This window comes from Motacilla alba, chromosome 13 (genome assembly GCF_015832195.1).
Source record: "Motacilla alba alba isolate MOTALB_02 chromosome 13, Motacilla_alba_V1.0_pri, whole genome shotgun sequence".
Classification (NCBI taxonomy): domain Eukaryota; kingdom Metazoa; phylum Chordata; class Aves; order Passeriformes; family Motacillidae; genus Motacilla; species Motacilla alba.
In genome coordinates, this window is record NC_052028.1 from 2323947 (window position 1) to 2346609 (window position 22663).

Below are 22663 nucleotides of genomic sequence, written 5' to 3' on the forward strand. Positions count from 1 at the left end.
AATCATTGCCCCTTCCTGCAGCCTGGATCCCCTCCTCCCAAGAGCCAAGAAGCCTCTGTCTGTGCAGACCCTGGGCTAGTTGAAGGAAAGAGCGTTGAACTGTCCTGCAGAGAGAGTCCCAGCACTGTCTGGGGCCACGTCCTCGGTGCTGACCGGGACACCGGGGAAATCCTGCTCCTCACGCGGGCCCTGGCCCACGGCGCAGCGCTGCGGGGGCAGGCTGGGCAGGATGGGCTTGAGGAATTTGAACTCGCTGTTGCCCGAGCCCGTTGTGAGGCTGAGCTCGTAGCAGTAGGCGCGGGGCAGGGTCCCTGCAGCGGCTGCATCGGCCGGGCCGCTCTGCAAGGTGTCGGCAGCATAAAGCACGTGGCCAGCCTTCAGCTCCTTGCTCCTGCACGCCTTGCGAGCCACCAAGACTGCGGTGGAGATGAGGAAGAGCAGGGAGACAAAGACCAAGGCAAGGATTAAATAGGCGGTCAGGGAGCCGCCCTGATCCTCGCTGGCCGGGCTGCTGTGCGGCAGGCGCACGTCCGACAAGTCCTTGAGCAGGAGAGCGCTCAGAGCTGCCGTGGCCGACAGCGGGGGCTTGCCGTTGTCCCTGACCAGCACAACGAGCTGCTGCCTCACGCTGTCCCTCTCCGTCACCGGCCTCCTCAGACGCACCTCCCCGCTTTGGGCGCCCACGGAAAACAGCCCCGGCTCGGTGGCCCTCAGCAGGTGGTACGAGAGCCAGGAGTTCTGGCCCGAGTCGGCATCGACGGCCACCACTTTGCTGACGAGGTAGCCCGCCTCAGCCGACACGGGCACCAGCTCACTGGAGGCTGGGCCGCTCTCCTGGGCTGGGTAGAGCACCAGCGGGGCGTTGTCGTTCTCGTCCAGCACCACAAGGCGGACGGTGACGTTGGCTCTGAGCGGAGGAGAGCCCGCGTCAGAGGCACTGACCGTCACCTCGGTCTGCCGCAGGCGCTCGTAGTCCAGGGGCCGCAGCACAAACACGTGTCCCTTCTCCGAGTTCACAGAGATGCAGGAGCACGAGGGCCGCTCTGCGCCTGCCTCTGGTGCCAGGGAATAGGTCACCTTGGCGTTGAGCCCCACGTCGGCGTCTGCAGCGCTCACGGCTCCAACAAACGCCGTGGGCACGTTGTTCTCACGCACGTACATGGTGTAGGAGGTCTGGTTGAAGACGGGCGCGTTGTCATTGACATCCGAGATGTCCACGGTGAAGGTCTGCGTGCTTGTGAGAGGAGGCGAGCCCGCATCCGCTGCCGTGACACTGAGGATGTACCGAGGCGTCTCCTCGCGGTCCAGCGCGCTCACCGTCACCAGCTCATAGTAATTCTTATAGGCTGGCCGCAGCGAGAAGAAGAGCTGATCCTCCAGGGCACACGAGATCTTCCCGTTGGCACCGGAATCCCGGTCCCTGACCGTAAACAGGGCAACCACCGTGCCGGGCTCGGTGTTCTCGGGGAGGGGACTGCTGAACGAGCTGACCACCACCTCTGGGGCATTGTCATTCACATCCACCACCTCCACCAGCACCTTGCAGATTGCTGAGAGCCCGCCTCCATCTGTGGCTTTCACACTGAGCTCATGACTTTCTGCTGCCTCGAAGTCCAGAGGTTTTGTGAGTTTAATTTCACCAGTAATGGGATCAATCACAAATGCTGAATCGCTCTGTCCCACTGCCTGACTGAGTTGATAGGAGATGTCCCCATTAACTCCTGCATCTGGATCAGTTGCCAGCACAGTCAGAACCACAGAGCCCTCTGGCATGTTCTCCAGAACTTTCCCAATATAACGATCTTGTGTGAATATGGGAGCATTGTCATTTACATCTAGAATGGTAATAGAGATCTCAATGGTCCCACTCCTGGGAGGAGAGCCCCCATCTACTGCAATAACACTGAAACCCATCTCCGCCTGCTCCTCTCTGTCTAGTGACTTTTCCAGGACAAGTTCAAGATATTTGTCACCACTAGTCCGACTTCCATAGGAGACACTGAAATACTCGTTCTCTGGAGAAACACTGTATGTCTGAACTGTGTTGCTGCCAATATCTAGGTCTACTGCCACCTCCAGAGGGAAACGAGAGGCCGGGTCACTCCTTTCCAGGATCTTAAAAGCGACTCGTTCCTCGGGGAACTGGGGAGAATGATCATTGATGTCCTGCAGAGTCACCTCGACCCGAAAGAACTGCAGGGGGTTGTCGAGCAGCAGCTCGAAGGGGAGCATGCAGGTGGCGGACTGGGCGCACAGCTGCTCGCGGTCCAGCCTCCCCGCCACGACGAGGCGGCCGGAGGCTCGGTCTAAGGCGAAATGCTGCCGGCCGTCCTCCGAGAGCAGGCGGGCGCGGCGAGCCGAGAGCTGCGCCGGCGTCAGCCGCGCGTCCTCCGCCAGCTTGCCCACCAGGGAGCCGCTCGGCGCCTCCTCGGCTACGGAGTAGCGGATGGGCTCGGCGCGAGCGAGCGGCAGCGACACGAAAGCACAGAGACAAAGCACTTGCCTTGCGAGCGCCATGGCGCGGCGGCGGCGGCGGCCGGTGTCGGTGTCGGTGTCGGTGTCGGTGTCGGTGTGGCGGGTTTGCCGGGCGATTCCCCGCGGAAAGCGGCCAAGTGCGGGTCGGGCGCCTTCCCTCGCTGTCGGAGCTTCCGGCCGGCGGCCGTAACGCAGCCGGGGTGTCCCGGCAGCGGCTGACACGGGGCAGCGCTCGCTGCCGCAGCCGCTGCCACCTCCGCCCGGCTGCGCTGAGCTCTTCTAAGCTGACCTGAGCTGGGCTGGGCTGCGCCGAGCCTGTCTGTCTATCAGTCTGCGCTGCGCTGAGCCTGTCTGTCTGTCAGTCTGCGCTGCGCCGAGCCTGTCTGTCTGTCAGTGTGCGCTGCGCCGAGCCTGTCTGTCTGTCAGCCTGCGCTGCGCCGAGCCTGTCTGTCTGTCAGTGTGCGCTGCGCCGAGCCTGTCTGTCTGTCTGGCTGCGCTGGGCTCAGCTCGCTCGGGCTGCGCCGCTCCGGGCTCGGCCGCCTCCGCTGCCGCAGCCGCTCGGCGCCGCCTTGGCCGAGGGCACCACCCAGCGGTGCGCGCTGGGACTGCAGCCGCCGCCGCCCGCAGCCCGCGCTGCCGCTCGGCCCGGCCCGCGATCCCGAACGCACCGAGACAGCCGGGGCACGAACGGAACGCGGCGGCAACCAGGGCAGCCTGAGGCCGAGGCTCAGCCCACATCGGCCAAGCAGGAGCAGGGTTCCTTCCACGGCAGGAGAAACAGCACGGGCGATGGCGGAACCCAGGACATTCTTCTGACTGCTCAGGATGGCCCGAGCCCCTTGCAGGGACCTCTGAGAGCCTGCATGAAGCCGAAGCCAGCTGTGACTTAGATTTTGACCCTTGGAACAAATTAGCAACTTTGTATGAGGAATTACAAGTCACAAAAGTTTAAGTCGCATAATAATTGTTGTCTTAGAGTGAAAAATAGAATTTTGGGGATTCTTAGAATGGAGGTTTGGGGTCCCAGGATGGAGGGATTTGGGCATGCCCTGTCCTTCTTCTTTCTTCTTTCTAACCTCAGTGATGTGGGTGATGTTGGCACTTTTAGATTGGTTCTCAGTAGAAAGTGACTAACACAGGTGATAAGTATTGGAACATCAGTACAAATATAGTACCCGTAGTTTTCAGTATAAAAGACAACAGCAGCCCAGGAGGTGTGCCGTGTGCCTCTGGCTGACCTGCTGAACAGATCTCGGTGGGCCAGAGAAAGAATGTAAGAGATGAGAAATAATAAACCACCTTGAGAACTACAGTCGAAGAGTTGTGACTCCTTCTTTGACAGCTGGGCTGGGAAAAAAGACTTTCAAACGCATCTCGGGGTCATCCTGAAAGCGGAGACTCCCAGAAGGGGATGAGCGATAGTGACGGCACAGGCATGCCAATGCACACTCTCCTGGCTGCATCACCCCACTCAGGAACTGTGCCCACACAACATTGCTTCAGACAAGGGACACAGTGAGAAAGTAAGTTGCACAATTTTGAAAAGTCTTGACAGGGCTTTCCCAGAAGGAATGTATCTACAAAGAATTCTGTCTCCACACAAGGACTCAGGGTGTTCGCTTTATTTCAGTCTAACACATATTTTCAGTTTCTCATCCCAGAGTTATTCCAATTTACAACATTAAACTGTATCACTCCAGAATATCTCACTGTGAGGGAGGCTTTCTGATTATTTAATGCATCACAGACATCACTTAAACAGCCAGTTATTCTAGGTGGGGTGGCAGTCCTTCTCTAGAGGAACACGCTCAGTACAGTGCTCAGTACATTTCAGAGGAGAAAGGGCAAACATGGGAATGCAAATGCTCTGACACAAACACAGAAAATCATGTGGGGACAGCTTTCCAGGCCCATCAAGAAGTCTTGGTATTCAGGAACAACAAGGAAAAGACCAAAGCCAAAGTCTTTTTTTCTAAAGTTCTTCTTGACTGCACCTTCCAATAATTCTGTTTTAGTATTTGTGGACTTTTTCCTTCCATGCATTCAATAACAATGAACATGTTTCTACAGGTCTGTTGAGTTACAGTTTACGCTAACATTGTTTGTGCTGCTGTATTTCCAAGGCAATCCTGAGGTGACAGAACACCCAAGCCCTTCTTGTCCACCAAAAGAAGATTTTGTTGTGCCTTTTGCAGCTCTGCTGTGAGCTAGATAAGGAAGATGGGACTGCTGTGGCTAAAGGGTCCGTATCACCTCCTTCCCAGCCGGGCTGGAGCTGCCTCTGTTGCAATGGCTGGGTGGGAGCAACTCCCTGCTTCACCAGGCAGCACGACTGAAGCACCTGCAGATCTTCAATGTCTGCATGGACAAATATGGTGACAAGAAAGCAAAGCACACAGAGCCCACACCTCAGAAAGAGATCCAGAACCCAGTGAAGAAAAGGCCTAATGCTCACAAAGTATTGTGACTCAGTACTCAAAAGGTTCCTGGTTTTCCAGAGCTGGGAAGATATTTTTTGCATTTCAGTGAGGATATGATTCATTAGGCCAGCAGTGATACTGCCTTAAAGATCAGAACAAAAAGATCCTCTGGCTTGTCAGACAGCAAGAGAAAGCAGACCATAGGTTGAGGGCTAACCACACATAAAGCTTGTTAGAAAAGGAAGTAGTAAAGGTGAAACCGATTAAAAGCTAAGTAAGAAAACCTTGGCTTCTTTAATATCCTTCCTTGCTTTTTGGACTGGCGGACATTTATTTTGAAGAAAATTTTGGGAAGTCAGTTAAACCAATTGAAAGTCTCTATAGATGACCCATTGCCACGTGCTGCAGCCTGGATCCCCTCCTCCCAAGAGCCAAGAAGCCTCTGTCTGTGCAGACCCTGGGCTAGGTGAAGGAAAGAGCGTTGAACTGTCCTGCAGAGAGAGTCCCAGCACTGTCTGGGGCCACGTCCTCGGTGCTGACAGGGACACCGGGGAAATCCTGCTCCTCATGCGGGCCCTGGCCCACGGCGCAGCGCTGCGGGGGCAGGCTGGGCAGGATGGGCTTGAGGAATTTGAACTCGCTGTTGCCCGAGCCCGTTGTGAGGCTGAGCTCGTAGCAGTAGGCGCGGGGCAGGGTCCCTGCAGCGGCTGCATCGGCCAGGCCACTCTGCAAGGTGTCGGCAGCATAAAGCACGTGGCCAGCCTTCAGCTCCTTGCTCCTGCACGCCTTGCGAGCCACCAAGACTGCGGTGGAGATGAGGAAGAGCAGGGAGACAAAGACCAAGGCAAGGATTAAATAGGCGGTCAGGGAGCCGCCCTGATCCTCGCTGGCCGGGCTGCTGTGCGGCAGGCGCACGTCCGACAAGTCCTTGAGCAGGAGAGCGCTCAGAGCTGCCGTGGCCGACAGCGGGGGCTTGCCGTTGTCCCTGACCAGCACAACGAGCTGCTGCCTCACGCTGTCCCTCTCCGTCACCGGCCTCCTCAGACGCACCTCCCCGCTTTGGGCGCCCACGGAAAACAGCCCCGGCTCGGTGGCCCTCAGCAGGTGGTACGAGAGCCAGGAGTTCTGGCCCGAGTCGGCATCGACGGCCACCACTTTGCTGACGAGGTAGCCCGCCTCAGCCGACACGGGCACCAGCTCACTGGAGGCTGGGCCGCTCTCCTGGGCTGGGTAGAGCACCAGCGGGGCGTTGTCGTTCTCGTCCAGCACCACAAGGCGGACGGTGACGTTGGCTCTGAGCGGAGGAGAGCCCGCGTCAGAGGCACTGACCGTCACCTCGGTCTGCCGCAGGCGCTCGTAGTCCAGGGGCCGCAGCACAAACACGTGTCCCTTCTCCGAGTTCACAGAGATGCAGGAGCACGAGGGCCGCTCTGCGCCTGCCTCTGGTGCCAGGGAATAGGTCACCTTGGCGTTGAGCCCCACGTCGGCGTCTGCAGCACTCACGGCTCCAACAAACGCCGTGGGCACGTTGTTCTCACGCACGTACATGGTGTAGGAGGTCTGGTTGAAGACGGGGGCGTTGTCATTGACATCCGAGATGTCCACGGTGAAGGTCTGCGTGCTTGTGAGAGGAGGCGAGCCCGCATCCGCTGCCGTGACACTGAGGACGTACCGAGGCGTCTCCTCGCGGTCCAGCGCGCTCACCGTCACCAGCTCATAGTAATTCTTATAGGCTGGCCGCAGCGAGAAGAAGAGCTGATCCTCCAGGGCACACGAGATCTTCCCGTTGGCACCGGAATCCCGGTCCCTGACCGTAAACAGGGCAACCACCGTGCCGGGCTCTGTGTTCTCGGGGAGGGGACTGCTGAACGAGCTGACCACCACCTCTGGGGCATTGTCATTCACATCCACCACCTCCACCAAGACCTTGCAGATTGCTGAAAGGCCTCCTCCATCTCTGGCCCTCACAATCAGCTCATGACTTTGTGCTGCCTCGAAGTCCAGAGGTTTTGTGAGTTTAATTTCCCCAGTAATGGCATCAATGACAAATGCTGAGTCACTCTGGCCAACCACTTCATTAAGTTGATAGGAGATGTCCCCGTTTTGTCCTACATCTAGATCAGTTGCCAGCACAGTCAGAACCACAGTGCCTTCTGGCATGTTCTCCAAAACCTGCCCTGTGTACACCTCTTGTGAGAATATGGGAGCATTGTCATTTACATCCAGAATGACAATTTTCACTTGGGTGGTTCCACTCCTGGGAGGAGAGCCCCCATCTACAGCAATAACACTGAAACTCATCTCTGCCTGCTCCTCTCTGTCTAGTGGCTTTTCCAGGACCAATTCAAGATACTTCTTGCCTGAACCCGCAGTACCATAGGACACACTGAAGTACTCGTTCTCTGGAGAGATGCTGTATGCCTGGACTGTGTTATTGCCAATATCGAGGTCCCGAGCAACCTCCAGAGGGAAACGTGAACCCGAGTCGCTCGTTTCTAGGATCTCAAAACTGACTCGATCTTCTCGGAAAACAGGCGAATGATCATTGATATCCTGCAGAGTCACCTCGACCCGAAAGAACTGCAGGGGGTTGTCGAGCAGCAGCTCGAAGGGGAGCATGCAGGTGGCGGACTGGGCGCACAGCTGCTCGCGGTCCAGCCTCCCCGCCACGACGAGGCGGCCGGAGGCGCGCTCTAAGGCGAAATGCTGCCGGCCGTCCTCCGAGAGCAGGCGGGCGCGGCGAGCCGAGAGCTGCGCCGGCGTCAGCCGCGCGTCCTCCGCCAGCTTGCCCACCAGGGAGCCGCTCGGCGCCTCCTCGGCTACGGAGTAGCGGATGGGCTCGGCGCGAGCGAGCGGCAGCGACACGAAAGCACAGAGACAAAGCACTTGCCTTGCGAGCGCCATGGCGCGGCGGCGGCTGCGGCCGGTGTCGGTGTGGCGGGTGTGCCGGGCGATTCCCCGCGGAAAGCGGCCAAGTGCGGGGCGGGCGCCTTCCCTCGCTGTCGGAGCTTCCGGCCGGCGGCCGTAACGCAGCCGGGGTGTCCCGGCAGCGGCGGAGACGGGGCAGCGCTCGCTGCCGCAGCCGCTGCCACCTCCGCCCGACTGCGCTGAGCTCTTCTAAGCTGACCTGAGCTGGGCTGGCATGAGCCTGTCTGTCTGTCAGTCTGCGCTGCACCGCGTCAGTCTGTCTGTCAGTCTGCGCTGCGCTGAGCCTGTCTGTCTGTCAGTCTGCGCTGCGCCGAGCCTGTCTGTCTGTCAGTCTGCGCTGCGCCGAGCCTGTCTGTCTGTCTGGCTGCGCTGGGCTCAGCTCGCTCGGGCTGCGCCGCTCCGGGCTCGGCCGCCTCCGCTGCCGCAGCCGCTCGGCGCCGCCTTGGCCGAGGGCACCACCCAGCGGTGCGCGCTGGGACTGCAGCCGCCGCCGCCCGCAGCCCGCGCTGCCGCTCGGCCCGGCCCGCGATCCCGAACGCACCGAGACAGCCGTGTTGTGCTGCGGCATTTAAACCAATTCAATTCAAATGGTTTCTCCCGACCTCACCCCCATTACTATGTGTTGGTTAAGCCCCGGTTTTCCTGCCATGTTTCTGATTGGTCCCCTGCTCCGCAAGTTGAGTTGGTCATCTATATTCCTCCACCCCTGTTGCTGTTGCATTTTGCTTAGTCATTCTGTTGATCCCTCCCTAAGGCCTTGTCCATCACCTAGGGACTCCGCTCCTTATTCCAGAATGTTCCCTTAAGTACGCTAGGTGATTGGACAAAAGGAAAATACCCTATCCCATCATTCCTATCTTATCATGTCCTATCATATCCTCCTCACCCTATCAGTCATTTGCTAGCCAAGCTGTCCGTTACACTAGCACCTCCCTTTTAGTCTGCTCTTCTTGGTTCATTTAAGGTAACCTCCCTTTACTCCACCCCCTATATAAGTCTCTTGTAAACTGGCTCTTTTGCTCGTTTGGTCTCCCGGGTGAACTCTCTGGAGTTCGCCGTGACTTAAGACCTTCTTTTCACCACCTTGCCCTTCCTTCCGCCGTCGCCTGACTCCTGCAAGGCACTGCTTGGAGCCTGGGGTCGCCTTTCCCGAAGCTCATCCAGGTAGTGCCCCTCCCTGCCACTGGGGCTGTGTGTCGGCTCCCATCTGGAACAAGCCTCTTCCCAGGACTGGGAGTAGAGCATTCTGCGGACACAGCACGGCACAGCCGGGGCAGGAACGGAACGCGGCGGCAACCACAGCAGCCTATGGCCAACGCTCAGCCCGGGAGGACAGAGCCTCAACCCTCAGAAGGCGAAATCGCCCAGGGATAGGGCGATGGTGACAGCACTTGCATGCCAATGAACACTCTACTGGCCGCATCTCTATGCTCAGCAACTCTACCCACCCAACATTGCTGCAGTGAACGGACACTTTGAGAAAAAGACTCCCAGAATTTTGCAAAATCTTCAGAGGGCTTTCCCAGAAAAAACGTCTCTAAAAAGACTTCTGTCTACACAAAAAGAATTGAAGTGTTCTCTTTATTTCAGTCTGACATATTGTTTTTAGTAGTTAGACCCAGAGGTATACCAGTTTACAATGTTAAACTGAATCACTTCAGCACAACATCCCACCAGGCTTTCTGAATAGTCCATGCATCACAAACGTTATTCAAACAACCAGTAATTATAGGTCAGGTGGCAGTCCTTCTCTAGCGGAAAAGGCTAACAATGCCCAATACAGGTAAGAGAGTAGAAGAAGTAAGGGCAAAATTCAGAATGTAGGTGCTCTAGCACAAATCAAGTCAGTCATGTGGGGCTACTTTCTAGTCCAACAAGAAGCCACTGAATTGAGAAACAGAAATGAGAAACAAAACTCAAAAGTCCTGTTTTCAAGTTCTTGATTTGATCTTCAGATTATTATCATTGATGGACATGTGGCATTTTCATGTAGACAAAGACAATGGATATGTTTTCATGACTGTACAGTTATAGGCTGTCCAAACTCAGACTGTCCTGACACTGCTGTATTTCCAAGGTAATCTCAAGGAGACAGAACACCAAACCTGAACTTATAGGCCAGGGGGAAATTTTCTGGAGTGTTTTGCTGCTCTGCTGTGCCCTGAAAAGAATCAAAACTCCAGCCTTCTTGCCTGCAAAGCTGGAAATGACTGCAGTGCAATGGCTGGATGGGAGCAACACCCATCTTCACTGGGCAGCGCTAACGAAGCATCTGCAGATACGCAATGGTCATGCAGACAGATACACTGAGAACAAAGCGTAACACACGGAGCCCACACATCCCAGAAAGAGACATCCAAAAGCCCAGAAAGAGAAAGTTCTCTGCTAACAGAACATTGTGACACAGTATTCAGAACGACCTTGCATTCCTGGGAAAAGGGCTGTCTGTCATTTCAGCAGGTGTGTTATTAGTGTACACAACTCTGCCATTGTGCTATTACAAGAATAGGAAATCCAAGGTCGGATCAAACAGGAAGAGACACAAGAGCAAAGTTATGAGTGCGTTATTAAAGCCTATCAGCAATGGAGGGGAAAGAGGTGAAATAACCAATAGTCTGAGAGAAAGAACCCGAGTATCTTTTTTTCCTTATTTGTGTTTTTAGAGCAAAAGAAAAATTTCACTGACTTAGAATTTGCAGTAAATAGGCTATGTGGAGCAAGAACAAATTTACTCTGGAGGAATCATTTCCACATGCTGCAGCCTGGATCCCCTCCTCCCAAGAGCCAAGAAGCCTCTGTCTGTGCAGACCCTGGGCTAGTTGAAGGAAAGAGCGTTGAACTGTCCTGCAGAGAGAGTCCCAGCACTGTCTGGGGCCATGTCCTCGGTGCTGACAGGGACACCGGGGAAATCCTGCTCCTCACGCGGGCCCTGGCCCACGGCGCAGCGCTGCGGGGGCAGGCTGGGCAGGATGGGCTTGAGGAATTTGAACTCGCTGTTGCCCGAGCCCGTTGTGAGGCTGAGCTCGTAGCAGTAGGCGCGGGGCAGGGTCCCTGCAGCGGCTGCATCGGCCAGGCCGCTCTGCAAGGTGTCGGCAGCATAAAGCACGTGGCCAGCCTTCAGCTCCTTGCTCCTGCACGCCTTGCGAGCCACCAAGACTGCGGTGGAGATGAGGAAGAGCAGGGAGACAAAGACCAAGGCAAGGATTAAATAGGCGGTCAGGGAGCCGCCCTGATCCTCGCTGGCCGGGCTGCTGTGCGGCAGGCGCACGTCCGACAAGTCCTTGAGCAGGAGAGCGCTCAGAGCTGCCGTGGCCGACAGCGGGGGCTTGCCGTTGTCCCTGACCAGCACAACGAGCTGCTGCTTCACGCTGTCCCTCTCCGTCACCGGCCTCCTCAGACGCACCTCCCCGCTTTGGGCGCCCACGGAAAACAGCCCCGGCTCGGTGGCCCTCAGCAGGTGGTACGAGAGCCAGGAGTTCTGGCCCGAGTCGGCATCGACGGCCACCACTTTGCTGACGAGGTAGCCCGCCTCAGCCGACACGGGCACCAGCTCACTGGAGGCTGGGCCGCTCTCCTGGGCTGGGTAGAGCACCAGCGGGGCGTTGTCGTTCTCGTCCAGCACCACAAGGCGGACGGTGACGTTGGCTCTGAGCGGAGGAGAGCCCGCGTCAGAGGCACTGACCGTCACCTCGGTCTGCCGCAGGCGCTCGTAGTCCAGGGGCCGCAGCACAAACACGTGTCCCTTCTCCGAGTTCACAGAGATGCAGGAGCACGAGGGCCGCTCTGCGCCTGCCTCTGGTGCCAGGGAATAGGTCACCTTGGCGTTGAGCCCCACGTCGGCGTCTGCAGCGCTCACGGCTCCAACAAACGCCGTGGGCACGTTGTTCTCACGCACGTACATGGTGTAGGAGGTCTGGTTGAAGACGGGCGCGTTGTCATTGACATCCGAGATGTCCACGGTGAAGGTCTGCGTGCTTGTGAGAGGAGGCGAGCCCGCATCCGCTGCCGTGACACTGAGGACGTACCGAGGCGTCTCCTCGCGGTCCAGCGCGCTCACCGTCACCAGCTCATAGTAATTCTTATAGGCTGGCCGCAGCGAGAAGAAGAGCTGATCCTCCAGGGCACACGAGATCTTCCCGTTGGCACCGGAATCCCGGTCCCTGACTGTAAACAGGGCAACCACCGTGCCGGGCTCTGTGTTCTCGGGGAGGGGACTGCTGAACGAGCTGACCACCACCTCTGGGGCATTGTCATTCACATCCACCACCTCCACCAGCACCTTGCAGATTGCTGAAAGGCCCCCTCCATCTGTTGCCCTTACAGTGAGCTCATGATTTTCTGCTTCCTCGAAGTCCAGAAGTTTTGTGAGTTTAATTTCCCCCTTAATGGGATCAATGACAAATGCTGAATCACTCTGTCCCACTGCCTGGCTGAGTTGATAGGAGATGTCCCCATTAACTCCTGCATCCGGATCAGTTGCCAGCACAGTCAGAACCACAGAGCCCTCTGGCATGTTCTCCAAAACCTGCCCTGTGTACACCTCCTTTGTGAAGATGGGGGGATTGTCATTTACATCCAGAATGACAATTTTAATTTCGGTGGTGCTACTCCTGGGAGGAGAGCCCCCATCCACAGCAATAACACTGAAACTCATCTCTGCCTGCTCCTCTCTGTCTAGTGGCTTTTCCAGGACCAATTCAAGATACTTCTTGCCTGAAACCGCAGTACCATAGGACACAGTAAAATACTCGTTCTCGGGAGCAATGCTGTACTCCTGGACTGTGTTGCTGCCAATATCGAGGTCCTGAGCAACCTCCAGAGGGAAACGTGAACCCGAGTCGCTCGTCTCTGGAATCTTAAAAGCGACTCGTTCCTCGGGGAAGACGGGAGAATGATCATTGATGTCGTGCAGAGTCACCTCGACCCGAAAGAACTGCAGGGGGTTGTCGAGCAGCAGCTCGAAGGGGAGCATGCAGGTGGCGGACTGGGCGCACAGCTGCTCGCGGTCCAGCCTCCCCGCCACGACGAGGCGGCCGGAGGCGCGCTCTAAGGCGAAATGCTGCCGGCCGTCCTCCGAGAGCAGGCGGGCGCGGCGAGCCGAGAGCTGCGCCGGCGTCAGCCGCGCGTCCTCCGCCAGCTTGCCCACCAGGGAGCCGCTCGGCGCCTCCTCGGCTACGGAGTAGCGGATGGGCTCGGCGCGAGCGAGCGGCAGCGACACGAAAGCACAGAGACAAAGCACTTGCCTTGCGAGCGCCATGGCGCGGCGGCGGCGGCGGCCGGTGTCGGTGTGGCGGGTGTGCCGGGCGATTCCCCGCGGAAAGCGGCCAAGTGCGGGGCGGGCGCCTTCCCTCGCTGTCGGAGCTTCCGGCCGGCGGCCGTAACGCAGCCGGGGTGTCCCGGCAGCGGCGGAGACGGGGCAGCGCTCGCTGCCGCAGCCGCTGCCACCTCCGCCCGACTGCGCTGAGCTCTTCTAAGCTGACCTGAGCTGGGCTGGCATGAGCCTGTCTGTCTGTCAGTCTGCGCTGCACCGCGTCAGTCTGTCTGTCAGTCTGCGCTGCGCTGAGCCTGTCTGTCTGTCAGTCTGCGCTGCGCCGAGCCTGTCTGTCTGTCAGTCTGCGCTGCGCCGAGCCTGTCTGTCTGTCAGTGTGCGCTGCGCCGAGCCTGTCTGTCTGTCTGGCTGCGCTGGGCTCAGCTCGCTCGGGCTGCGCCGCTCCGGGCTCGGCCGCCTCCGCTGCCGCAGCCGCTCGGCGCCGCCTTGGCCGAGGGCACCACCCAGCGGTGCGCGCTGGGACTGCAGCCGCCGCCGCCCGCAGCCCGCGCTGCCGCTCGGCCCGGCCCGCGATCCCGAACCCGTAGCGGCGGCTCCAGTCTCAGGATGCGCTCACATCCTCCGGGGAGAGAAGTGCTAGGGAGGATAGGCATACAGTATCCCTGAGAGAGTCCTGGCGCCGTAGCATGGTCGGCAGCTCTTCAGCTTTCAGTCTTCTCCCCTCGCTGGCCCGAACTCGCGGTTTGGTTCTGCTGCTGTCCAGCGATAGGCACGTACGTGGCTTTCCAGACACGCGACGGGTAGAGAGGCTCAACGATTTTCCAGGGCGGTATGAGGCAGAGGCTGAACTCGGAGGGAGTGAGCCGCCTTTTGCGGCAGGAGAAACCGGCCTGGAGCCTAAGCAGGGAGAGCACGCCTATAACAGCAGGGAACGGCGCTTCAACTACGGGGGTTATCTTAGGCTGAGGACGGGGAAGGGAGGTGCGTCCCAGCACGGCTCAGGCATGGACGCACACGCCTACTGGCCAGTGTTTCGGCTAAAAGGGAGGAGTGGCTGTGCTCCCCGCCTGGGCTTCCCGGTCGCAGGCAGGCTGCGAGTGGCGTAGGGGCTCCCCGTCCTTGTCCAGTCCCGCCTCAGCATTGATATGAGGGCTGGGCAGGATGGGCCTCAGGAACTGGAATTCGCTCCTCCCCGAGCCGCTGGTCAGACACATTTCGTAGCGGTAAGCCGGCGACAGAGTGCCCGTGCTGCCAACGCCCAAGCCGTCGCTGGCGAAATCTCCGTCCGCGTAGCCGCTGGGAGAGGGAGGAGGAAGTTCTGCCCGGCCGCGAGCTTTGCAGAGCGAGTTCGCCGTTAAGGCGAGGACGGACAAGAGGAAAAGGGACGAGACGCAGCACAGGGAGGCGATGAGGTAAGTGGTGAGCATTTCCTCCTCGGCTACCTGCGGCTGCTGTCCGCTTGCAGGGTCGAGGCCAAACTGGTGGAAGGCATCGGAGAAATCGTCCACCAGTGCCACGGCGAGGGTGGCGGTGGCAGAGCGCGGCGGCCGCCCGCGGTGCCGCACCAGCACGATGAGCCTCTGCCGGGCCGCGTCCCTCTCTGTCACGGCCCGCGCCGTGCGCACCTCGCCGCTGTGCAGCCCCACGCGGAACAGCCCCGGCTCCGTGGCCTTGGCCAGCTCGTAGGACAGCCACGCGTTCTGCCCCGCGTCCGCGTCCACCGCCACCACCTTGGCCACCAGGTAGCCGGAGGGTGCCCAGCGCGGCACCAGCTCTCCGGCCGCGCTGCTCTCGGGGCCCGGGTGCAGCAGCACGGGCGCGTTGTCGTTCTCGTCGCGCACGACGATGTGCAGCACGGCCTGGGCGCTGAGCGGCGGGGAGCCGCCGTCGGCTGCGCGCACTGTCACCTCGAAGGCGCGCACCTTCTCGTAGTCCAGTGGGCGCAAACTCCGGACGGTTCCACTCTCCGCGTCCACTGACACGAACGATGCGGCGGCGAGGGTGCCTGTCGGTGGCGGCACTAGCGAGTACCTCACGCGGGCGTTCTCTCCCGCGTCAGGGTCTGTGGCACTGAGGCGGCCCAGGCTCCTCCCCGCGGGCTCGTTTTCGCTCATTACCATGGTGTAAATGGCCTGGGTGAAGGTGGGTGCATTGTCGTTCACATCCAAGAGCCGCACGAGCAGGGTTTTGGATGCCGAGAGGGCGGGGGAGCCCTCGTCTCGAGCTCGCACCGTCACGTTGTATTCCTCCACCTGCTCCCGGTCCAGCGTCTCTGATGTCACCAGCGCGTACGCGTCGGCTGCCAGCAGCGTGATCCTGAAGGGTTGCTCTCCTGTCAGCTCGCAGGTCGTCCTGCCATTGTCCCCCGAGTCCCGGTCCCGCACGTTGAAGAGGGCCACCACGGTGTTCGGAGGGGCGGCTTCGGAGAGGGTGCTGGTGAGCGAGGTAATGATTACCTCGGGGGCATTATCGTTCACGTCCTTCACCTGCACCTCCACCTTGCAATGCGTGGACAGGCCCCCTCCATCTAAGGCCTGAACATCTATCTCGTAAGTTTTTGTTTCTTCATAATCCAAAGCCTTTTTTAGTCGAATCTGACCTGTCTTTGGGTTTATTTTAAATGTCTCGAAATTTTCCTCTGAATTTTGAACTATGGAATAGACGATTTCTCCATTTGTGCCTGAATCTAAATCGCTAGCAGACACTACCACCACAAGGGTCTCCTGGGAGCTATTTTCCGTTACGGAGACTTTATACAGACTTCGAGTAAATACCGGGATGTTGTCGTTTATATCCAGTACTACCACGCGGATTAACGCTGTGCCAGACCGCGGTGGATTCCCACCATCCACACCCGTGATGCTGAAAGCAACTTCTGCCTGCTGCTCCCGGTCCAGAGCTCGATCCAACACCAGCTCGGCATACTTCCTACCGTCACTCCGCCGCCGGGTGTAGACAAGGAAATACCCGTTCGAGCTAATACTATAATGCTGAAGACTATTGTTCCCCACGTCTGGATCGTGAGCGCTTTCCAACAAAAAACGAGTCCCCGGCACTGTCGACTCCGGAATCTTTAAAACAATCTCTTTGTTTAAGAACACAGGAGCATGATCATTTATGTCGGTGAGTCTTACCTCAGCTCGGAAGGACTGCAGTGGGCTCTCCAGCAGCACCTCGAAACGCACCAAGCAGGGCTCGCTCTGTCCACACAGCTCTTCCCGGTCCATTTGCTCTCTCACCACCAAATCCCCGGTGTGCTGGTTCAGCTGCAAATACTGCTTTTCTCCTTCAGGTACGACTCGAGCCTGACGAGCCAATAATTCCTCACCGGTTAGTCCCAAATCCTTAGCGATATTCGCCACAAAAGAGCCTCTCTCCGCCTCTTCGGGCACAGAGTACCGAGCGGTTTCTGCTCTCACCCCCGAGACGCAGAGGACAAGGATCAGAGCCACCGCTCGCACCGGGAGCGGTTCCTCGCTCTTCCTCGGCTTCATTCCCTTCCAGAGACCCGATCTGCTCTCCTGTAAGCGGGATGGAGCTGCCGGTACAGCCTGCCGACCCCCGAGCGGAGCAGCCCGAGATGGTGCAGCCCCGCCCGCCCCAGTCGCGGCGGTGGCGGAACTCTGGAGCTGCGCGGAGCTTCCGCGGTCAGCAGCGGCACCAGGCGGCCGATCTGCAGAAGGACTCGAAGATTTCCCACAGCAGAGCCTGGAAAGCAGAGATTAACGGCTCCTTTTCTCTCTTCCTAAATCAAAGCATAGAGGTTTAAATGTCCATACAACCGTATTCAAAGTAAGGCCTCCGGCTGAATGAGCAATACCTCTGTTTACCTTCTACTTCGAAACAAAGTTTATGTAAAGCTGGGTCGTTCCTTTTGTTTTGGTTTCCCCTCTCTTCCCCCAGTGTGAACGCTTTGAGTAGATTACTTTCTGGCTGTTCAGCTAGAACAGCTGTGTGTTGTTACAGGGGTCCAGCCACCAGGTGAGGTGGTCTTTTAACCACGGCAGCAATCGCCAGAGTCGTTCTCGGAATGGGCAGAGATTGTTCCCGCAGTTCATGACCTCTCCTGCTGGGATCCTTGGGGATTGGGCTGGAGGCAGCATCTCAGACCTCAGCTCCACTCAGAAAAAAACTCCTCCGCCTTGCTCCGACTTCTGAGACCGTCCTATTTCCCAGGTCGTTCTGATTTCCCCTGCATAAATTCGACTCCAGATGCACGGATTTATTCCCGAAATCCTGCTCTTGAGTTGGCTATTTCCTCGGCCATGACTGTGGCAAGTGATCTCGAGACAGCACACTCACCCGAGGGAGTTCCAAGTAGATTTTATTGTTTTCTGTCATCACTCATTTGACGCTTTAAAATGGTTCAACGACAGGAATTATCCTACATTACTTTATAGTTTAATAGTGACCGACAAAAGAAAACCAGAAAGCTTCTTGACATCCTATATTCTACACTGTCCTAAGCTAATTGTAAATGGTTTCGTCTACTTTACTGAAAAACCACAAACAATACTTTTAATTATCTTGGTTTTTAAAAACCGTGAAATAATATTTTCAACTTTATGGAAAAAAATGAAGGAAGAAAGAATACATTGCTCAAAGCCCACTCTTGACAACTATGAGAGCCTGTTAGCTCCTGGTCAAATATACCAAGTGTGCTAATGCCAGCACTTCAGAGTACAAACAGCTTCTGCTTATTTTGTAAGAAATTCCTTTGCAAGCACCACTTAATTTTGCATAATATCTGTTTCGCCTGGTGATGAATACACGGCAGAAATTAAGACATTATTACAAAGCTATCTCCATAAAAATAAAGAAATAAAGCACGAAAGGAACCCCCCCAGAGCAGGCAGTGTAACAAGAAGCTGAAGATCTGCTGCCAGTTTTCAGTATTCCTCGACGTATGCAGAAACAGTAGCACTCTCACAGTCATACATTATTATGTATGATAATTAATGATAATTATTATCATAATAGATAATTACATAATCAACATGCAGCACGGTTCTCCTCCATCGACATCACAATTACAAAATACCTACATGAATAAAGTGCTGCTCAAGGGGAAAGTACTCTCACAGAGAAGGTTACATCTCCCTGGTACTTCTTAGGGAGGTGTTTGGTCTCTTTGTTCCCTTTGCCCTGTGAGGACAGACAAACTTCTCTTTCTCTTCATTTATTGATGGGTGAGCCAGGGGTTTTGTTCGGAACTGACATTTAGCTCCAGCTCCCTGTTTGCAGGGCAAACTGCACCTGCAGCTCTGGGCCCCGTATCTTCAGAGAGGGGAGCACTGCCCTGCAAAGAACAGAGAGAGCAGTTGTCATTCGGAGTTGCAGGAAAGCAGGCGCCACCGAGAAGCTCAGAGGATGTGTCTTACACTGCACCACCTCTGTCACACCACTCCTCTCTACTGAGAGCCAAAGAGAAAGCAAGACTTGATGGATCTCTGACCTGAATGGAGAACACCTGAAGTCAGAAACCATCCTCCAGAAACGTATTATTGCAAAACCTTAATGAGCCTCTATAAAACTTCTACGAGTTTTCCATAATTTAAAATGGTGAAAGACCCAAACAGAAGCCACTTTCTCACAAACAGTAAATGTGGTTTAATGCTGGTATATCAAGAAGGGTCCTTGTTTTCCCTGAAGCTACTGTGATTCTCACAATCTGCAGTAAAGAGAGTCCAAGTCACCGGAGGTTATGAAGTATGACAATATTAACTGATCCTGATGGTGTTTGTGTTTCTCCAACCTCTTATATGTTCATCATCCTGTCTACTGTGAAATGCTAGATGGATCCTTGGACACTCTCCATGGAGCCCCCACAGAATCCCATACTAAGAGGTGACTGACTCTGATAACCACACTTTTGTGGCCAGCACTATCTATGCAAGTCACAAAAACATAAGGGAATTTCATGGCAGAGGTTCCCATCTCTGTAGCCTCCAGCAGTTTGTAAGACAGCTTTAGTTCAGCACTGCCACCACCCTGGTGAATGGCGCATGGCAGCACCAGGCGCCAGCTCCCAAAAGCAATGCAGGGGACATCATTGGCGACACCCTTTGCACAGCTGTCCCTGCAGTCTCATTTGACGCTGGACAGGCCACTACATTCCTGTTACTGCCACCTCAGGGAGGACGTATCCCTAGGAATGGTGTCATTCCTGCTCTACATCCCTACGGGCTCTACACCACATGTCTGTAGGGACATGGTTTGTGGTAATTGGGAGTGGGGCTGCGGCCCAGCCTCATCCCTAATGGGCTACAGCTGTGCAGGACAGGTGCCCAGTACTGAAGGCAATGAGACCTGGCGTGGCCAGGTGCACTGAGCAACCACAAAGGTGGAGAGGGAACACAGGTGCAATGCATGAACTACGAAGGGTATAAAAGGTTGGGCTAAAGAACCAGGAGGGCTCATGCTTGGAGCCTTCTAAAGTGGTCTGGGGTTACTCTGTATGGGCTGATGTTTGAAGCCTTCTGAAATTGTATAGTGATGCTCTGTGTATTGTGGCCTTCTTAGCTGTGACACATCTCTACCTGTACTTTTCACCTTCTCATGGCCCAAATTCTCCCCTTTGAGGTGACACCAAAGACTTGATCTATCACGAATACTCAGCATAGATATGGCTGCAGCTGCCCAGAAAGGTGGTGGGTGATCCACACCTGGAAATATCCAAGGTCAGGTTGGATAGAGCGCTGAGCAACCTGGACTTAATGACTTTTAAATGTCCATTCCAACCCAAAATGCTCTATCCTTCTATGATGCAGAGAGGCATGGTTAGTCAGCATTTGGGGAGGAGCTGATCCGGCTAGATCCTCCTGGGAGGCCTCTCCAGCAGTTCTGAGATTCCTTCTATCATCTCCTCCCGCCCCAGGGACTTCTCCACTAGCAGTTCTGCAGCTTCAATAGTCCTTGCTCGCAGGGCTTGTCACACCTCCCTCCCGCCTGCCCGCTGGCCCTGCCAGTCCCTCACCTGTGCAGTCCAGTCGCCCTCGCCCCCGAGGCTGGCCGCATCCCGCGAGCACACCGAGCTCCGCTGCTGGCCGGGCCCGGGGGGCAGCCCGGCGGGGAAGCAGGGGAAGAGCGGCCTGAGGAAACGGAACTCGCTGTTGACGGTGCCGGCGGCGAAGCAGAGGTCGTACACGTAGCTGCGGGGCAGGGAGCCCGCGCTGCTCTCCGTGGCTGTCGTCGGGAACGTGGGCAAAGTCTCCGCCTCGCTCCGCCTGGCCCGCCGCACCTTCACTACCACGGCGGCCACCGCGGTGGCGAGGAACAGCGCCGACACGCAGACCAGGGAGGCGATGAGGTAAAGAGTAAGCGGCCCGTCGGGCTCGGCGGCCGGCGCCTCCTCGCTCACCCGTAAATGGGCTTCGGAGAAGCCGTCCACCAGTGCCACGGCGAGGGTAGCGGTGGCAGAGCGCGGCGGCCGCCCGCGGTGCCGCACCAGCACGATGAGCCTCTGCCGGGCCGCGTCCCTCTCTGTCACGGCCCGCGCCGTGCGCACCTCGCCGCTGTGCAGCCCCACGCGGAACAGCCCCGGCTCCGTGGCCTTGGCCAGCTCGTAGGACAGCCACGCGTTCTGCCCCGCGTCCGCGTCCACCGCCACCACCTTGGCCACCAGGTAGCCGGAGGGTGCCCAGCGCGGCACCAGCTCTCCGGCCGCGCTGCTCTCGGGGCCCGGGTGCAGCAGCACGGGCGCGTTGTCGTTCTCGTCGCGCACGACGATGTGCAGCACGGCCTGGGCGCTGAGCGGCGGGGAGCCGCCGTCGGCTGCGCGCACTGTCACCTCGAAGGCGCGCACCTTCTCGTAGTCCAGTGGGCGGAGGATATAAACATCCCCGTTTTCAGCGTTGACCGACACTTCGGGCTGCTCTTTGCCCTCCTGCTGCACCAGTGCGTAATTCACACGGGCATTTATTCCTGCGTCGGCGTCCGTGGCTTTCATGCTGCCGATGCGGAGCATGGGGCTGTTGTTCTCCGTGACAGACATGGTGTAAACCTCCTGGGTGAACTCTGGGGGGTTATCGTTCACATCGGATATCTGCACGAAGATGCTTTCCTGAGAGCTCAGCCGCTTCCTGCCCCAGTCCGTGGCTGTGATGGTGATGTTGTACTCCGCCGTCCTCTCCCTGTCCAGAGCCGCGTTTGTTCTCAGTTCGTAGTAATTATCAAAAGTGGGGCTGAGACTGAACGGCAAGTCCCCGTCGATGGAACACTCCGTCCTGCCGTTGTCCCCGGAGTCCCGGTCCCGCACACTGAACAGAGCCACCACGGTGCGTGGCGGGGCGTCCTCGGGAATGGAGGCGCTGAGGGAGGTGAGCGCTATCTCCGGGGCGTTGTCATTCACGTCCAGGACCTCCACCTGCACTTTGCAATGCCCAGACAGCTCTCCGCCGTCCGTGGCTTTCACCACCATCTTGTGGGATTTTGCTTCCTCAAAATCCAGCTTGCCCGCGACTCGTATTTCACCGGTGATCGGGTTCAGCTGGAAGAGCTGCCGGGATCGCTCCGATGTCTGTGTGAAAGCATAGCGCACTTTCCCGTTGGACCCTTCGTCGGGATCCGCGGCAGCGACTCTGACCACCAGCTGCTCCAGGGGGCTGTTCTCAGCCAGGCGCACCTCGTAGGTCTCTCTTTCGAAGACCGGGATGTTGTCATTGGCATCCAGCACCACGATCCGGACCTGAGCCGTGCCCGACCTGGGTGGTGACCCCCCGTCCGTGGCGGTCAGAAGTAAATTCAGCTCTCCCTGCTCTTCACGATCGAGCTGGTGCTGTAGGACAAGTTCCAGGTATTTTACTCCATCTTTCGCCGTTCCGATAGCGAGGGAGAAATGAGGATTGGGCGCAAGGCTGTAGTTCTGCAAACCGTTAATGCCCACGTCCTTGTCCTGGGCGCTTTCCAGGGGGAAACGGGAGCCAGGAGATGCTGTTTCCAGAATTTTTAAAACCATCTCCTTCTCCGGGAACACGGGCGAGTTGTCATTTATGTCACGAACTTCCACCTCCCCTCGGATAAGCTGCAAAGGATTTTCAAAGAATATCTTAAAGAAGAGTGTGCAGGTATCGCTCTGCGGACAGATCTCCTCTCGGTCCAGCGATTCCTTTGCCGTCAGGACTCCGGTGTTTTGATTGAGTCGGAAAAGCTGCTCGTTCCCCTCGGACACAACCCGGGCTTTGCGAGCCGCAAGCTGGCTCAGAGGAACCCCCAGGTCCTTGGCGATATTGGCGACAAAGGAGTCCCTCTCCATTTCCTCCGGCAGGGAGTAGCGCAGGGTTTCAGCCCCGCTCTGACACACGCAAACACAAAGAATAAACAACATCACTTGCCTCTTTCTGTCTCCGCTCCGTCTCCCGCAGGCCATCACTCTCCAAAAAAGCCATCCACAGTCCTCAGCGGCTCCCAGCATTTTTTAGTAGCGTCCGAAAAAGAGCGGTGTGGGCCAGCAATCCTGGGCTGAAGGAATCTGGAAGCCCCGGAGTGCTCCGACTCCTTTGCGAGCAGCTCAGCTCACACGGCTTTTTGTCTCCCTGTATCCGCAAACCCGGGGCGGACCGAGGAACGATCC

The 22663-nt window shown here is 57.3% G+C and overlaps 4 protein-coding genes across 4 annotated transcripts; all 4 read right to left on the reverse strand.

The window, feature by feature from the left end:
* On the reverse strand, positions 1-2556 carry LOC119706707 (protocadherin beta-15-like). Its single transcript, XM_038150643.1, has one exon. It carries the CDS (start codon positions 2515-2517, stop codon positions 76-78), a length of 2442 nt encoding a protein of 813 aa, XP_038006571.1. The 5' UTR covers positions 2518-2556; the 3' UTR covers positions 1-75.
* A 2758-nt stretch (positions 2557-5314) lies between these two features.
* On the reverse strand, positions 5315-7805 carry LOC119706710 (protocadherin beta-15-like). The gene has a single exon (XM_038150647.1). The coding sequence runs from the start codon at positions 7797-7799 to the stop codon at positions 5358-5360; it is 2442 nt and encodes an 813-aa protein (XP_038006575.1). The 5' UTR covers positions 7800-7805; the 3' UTR covers positions 5315-5357.
* Positions 7806-10577: 2772 nt separating this feature from the next.
* On the reverse strand, positions 10578-13091 carry LOC119706704 (protocadherin beta-15-like). The gene has a single exon (XM_038150639.1). The coding sequence runs from the start codon at positions 13078-13080 to the stop codon at positions 10639-10641; it is 2442 nt and encodes an 813-aa protein (XP_038006567.1). The 5' UTR covers positions 13081-13091; the 3' UTR covers positions 10578-10638.
* A 279-nt stretch (positions 13092-13370) lies between these two features.
* Positions 13371-22610, reverse strand: LOC119706659 (protocadherin-16-like). Its single transcript, XM_038150576.1, has 3 exons — positions 20069-22610; positions 18311-18391; positions 13371-16805 (listed from the first exon to the last, which is right to left on the reverse strand). The coding sequence occupies exons 1-3, from the start codon at positions 22502-22504 to the stop codon at positions 14130-14132; spliced, it is 5193 nt and encodes a 1730-aa protein (XP_038006504.1). The 5' UTR covers positions 22505-22610; the 3' UTR covers positions 13371-14129.
* Positions 22611-22663: the final 53 nt, after the last annotated feature.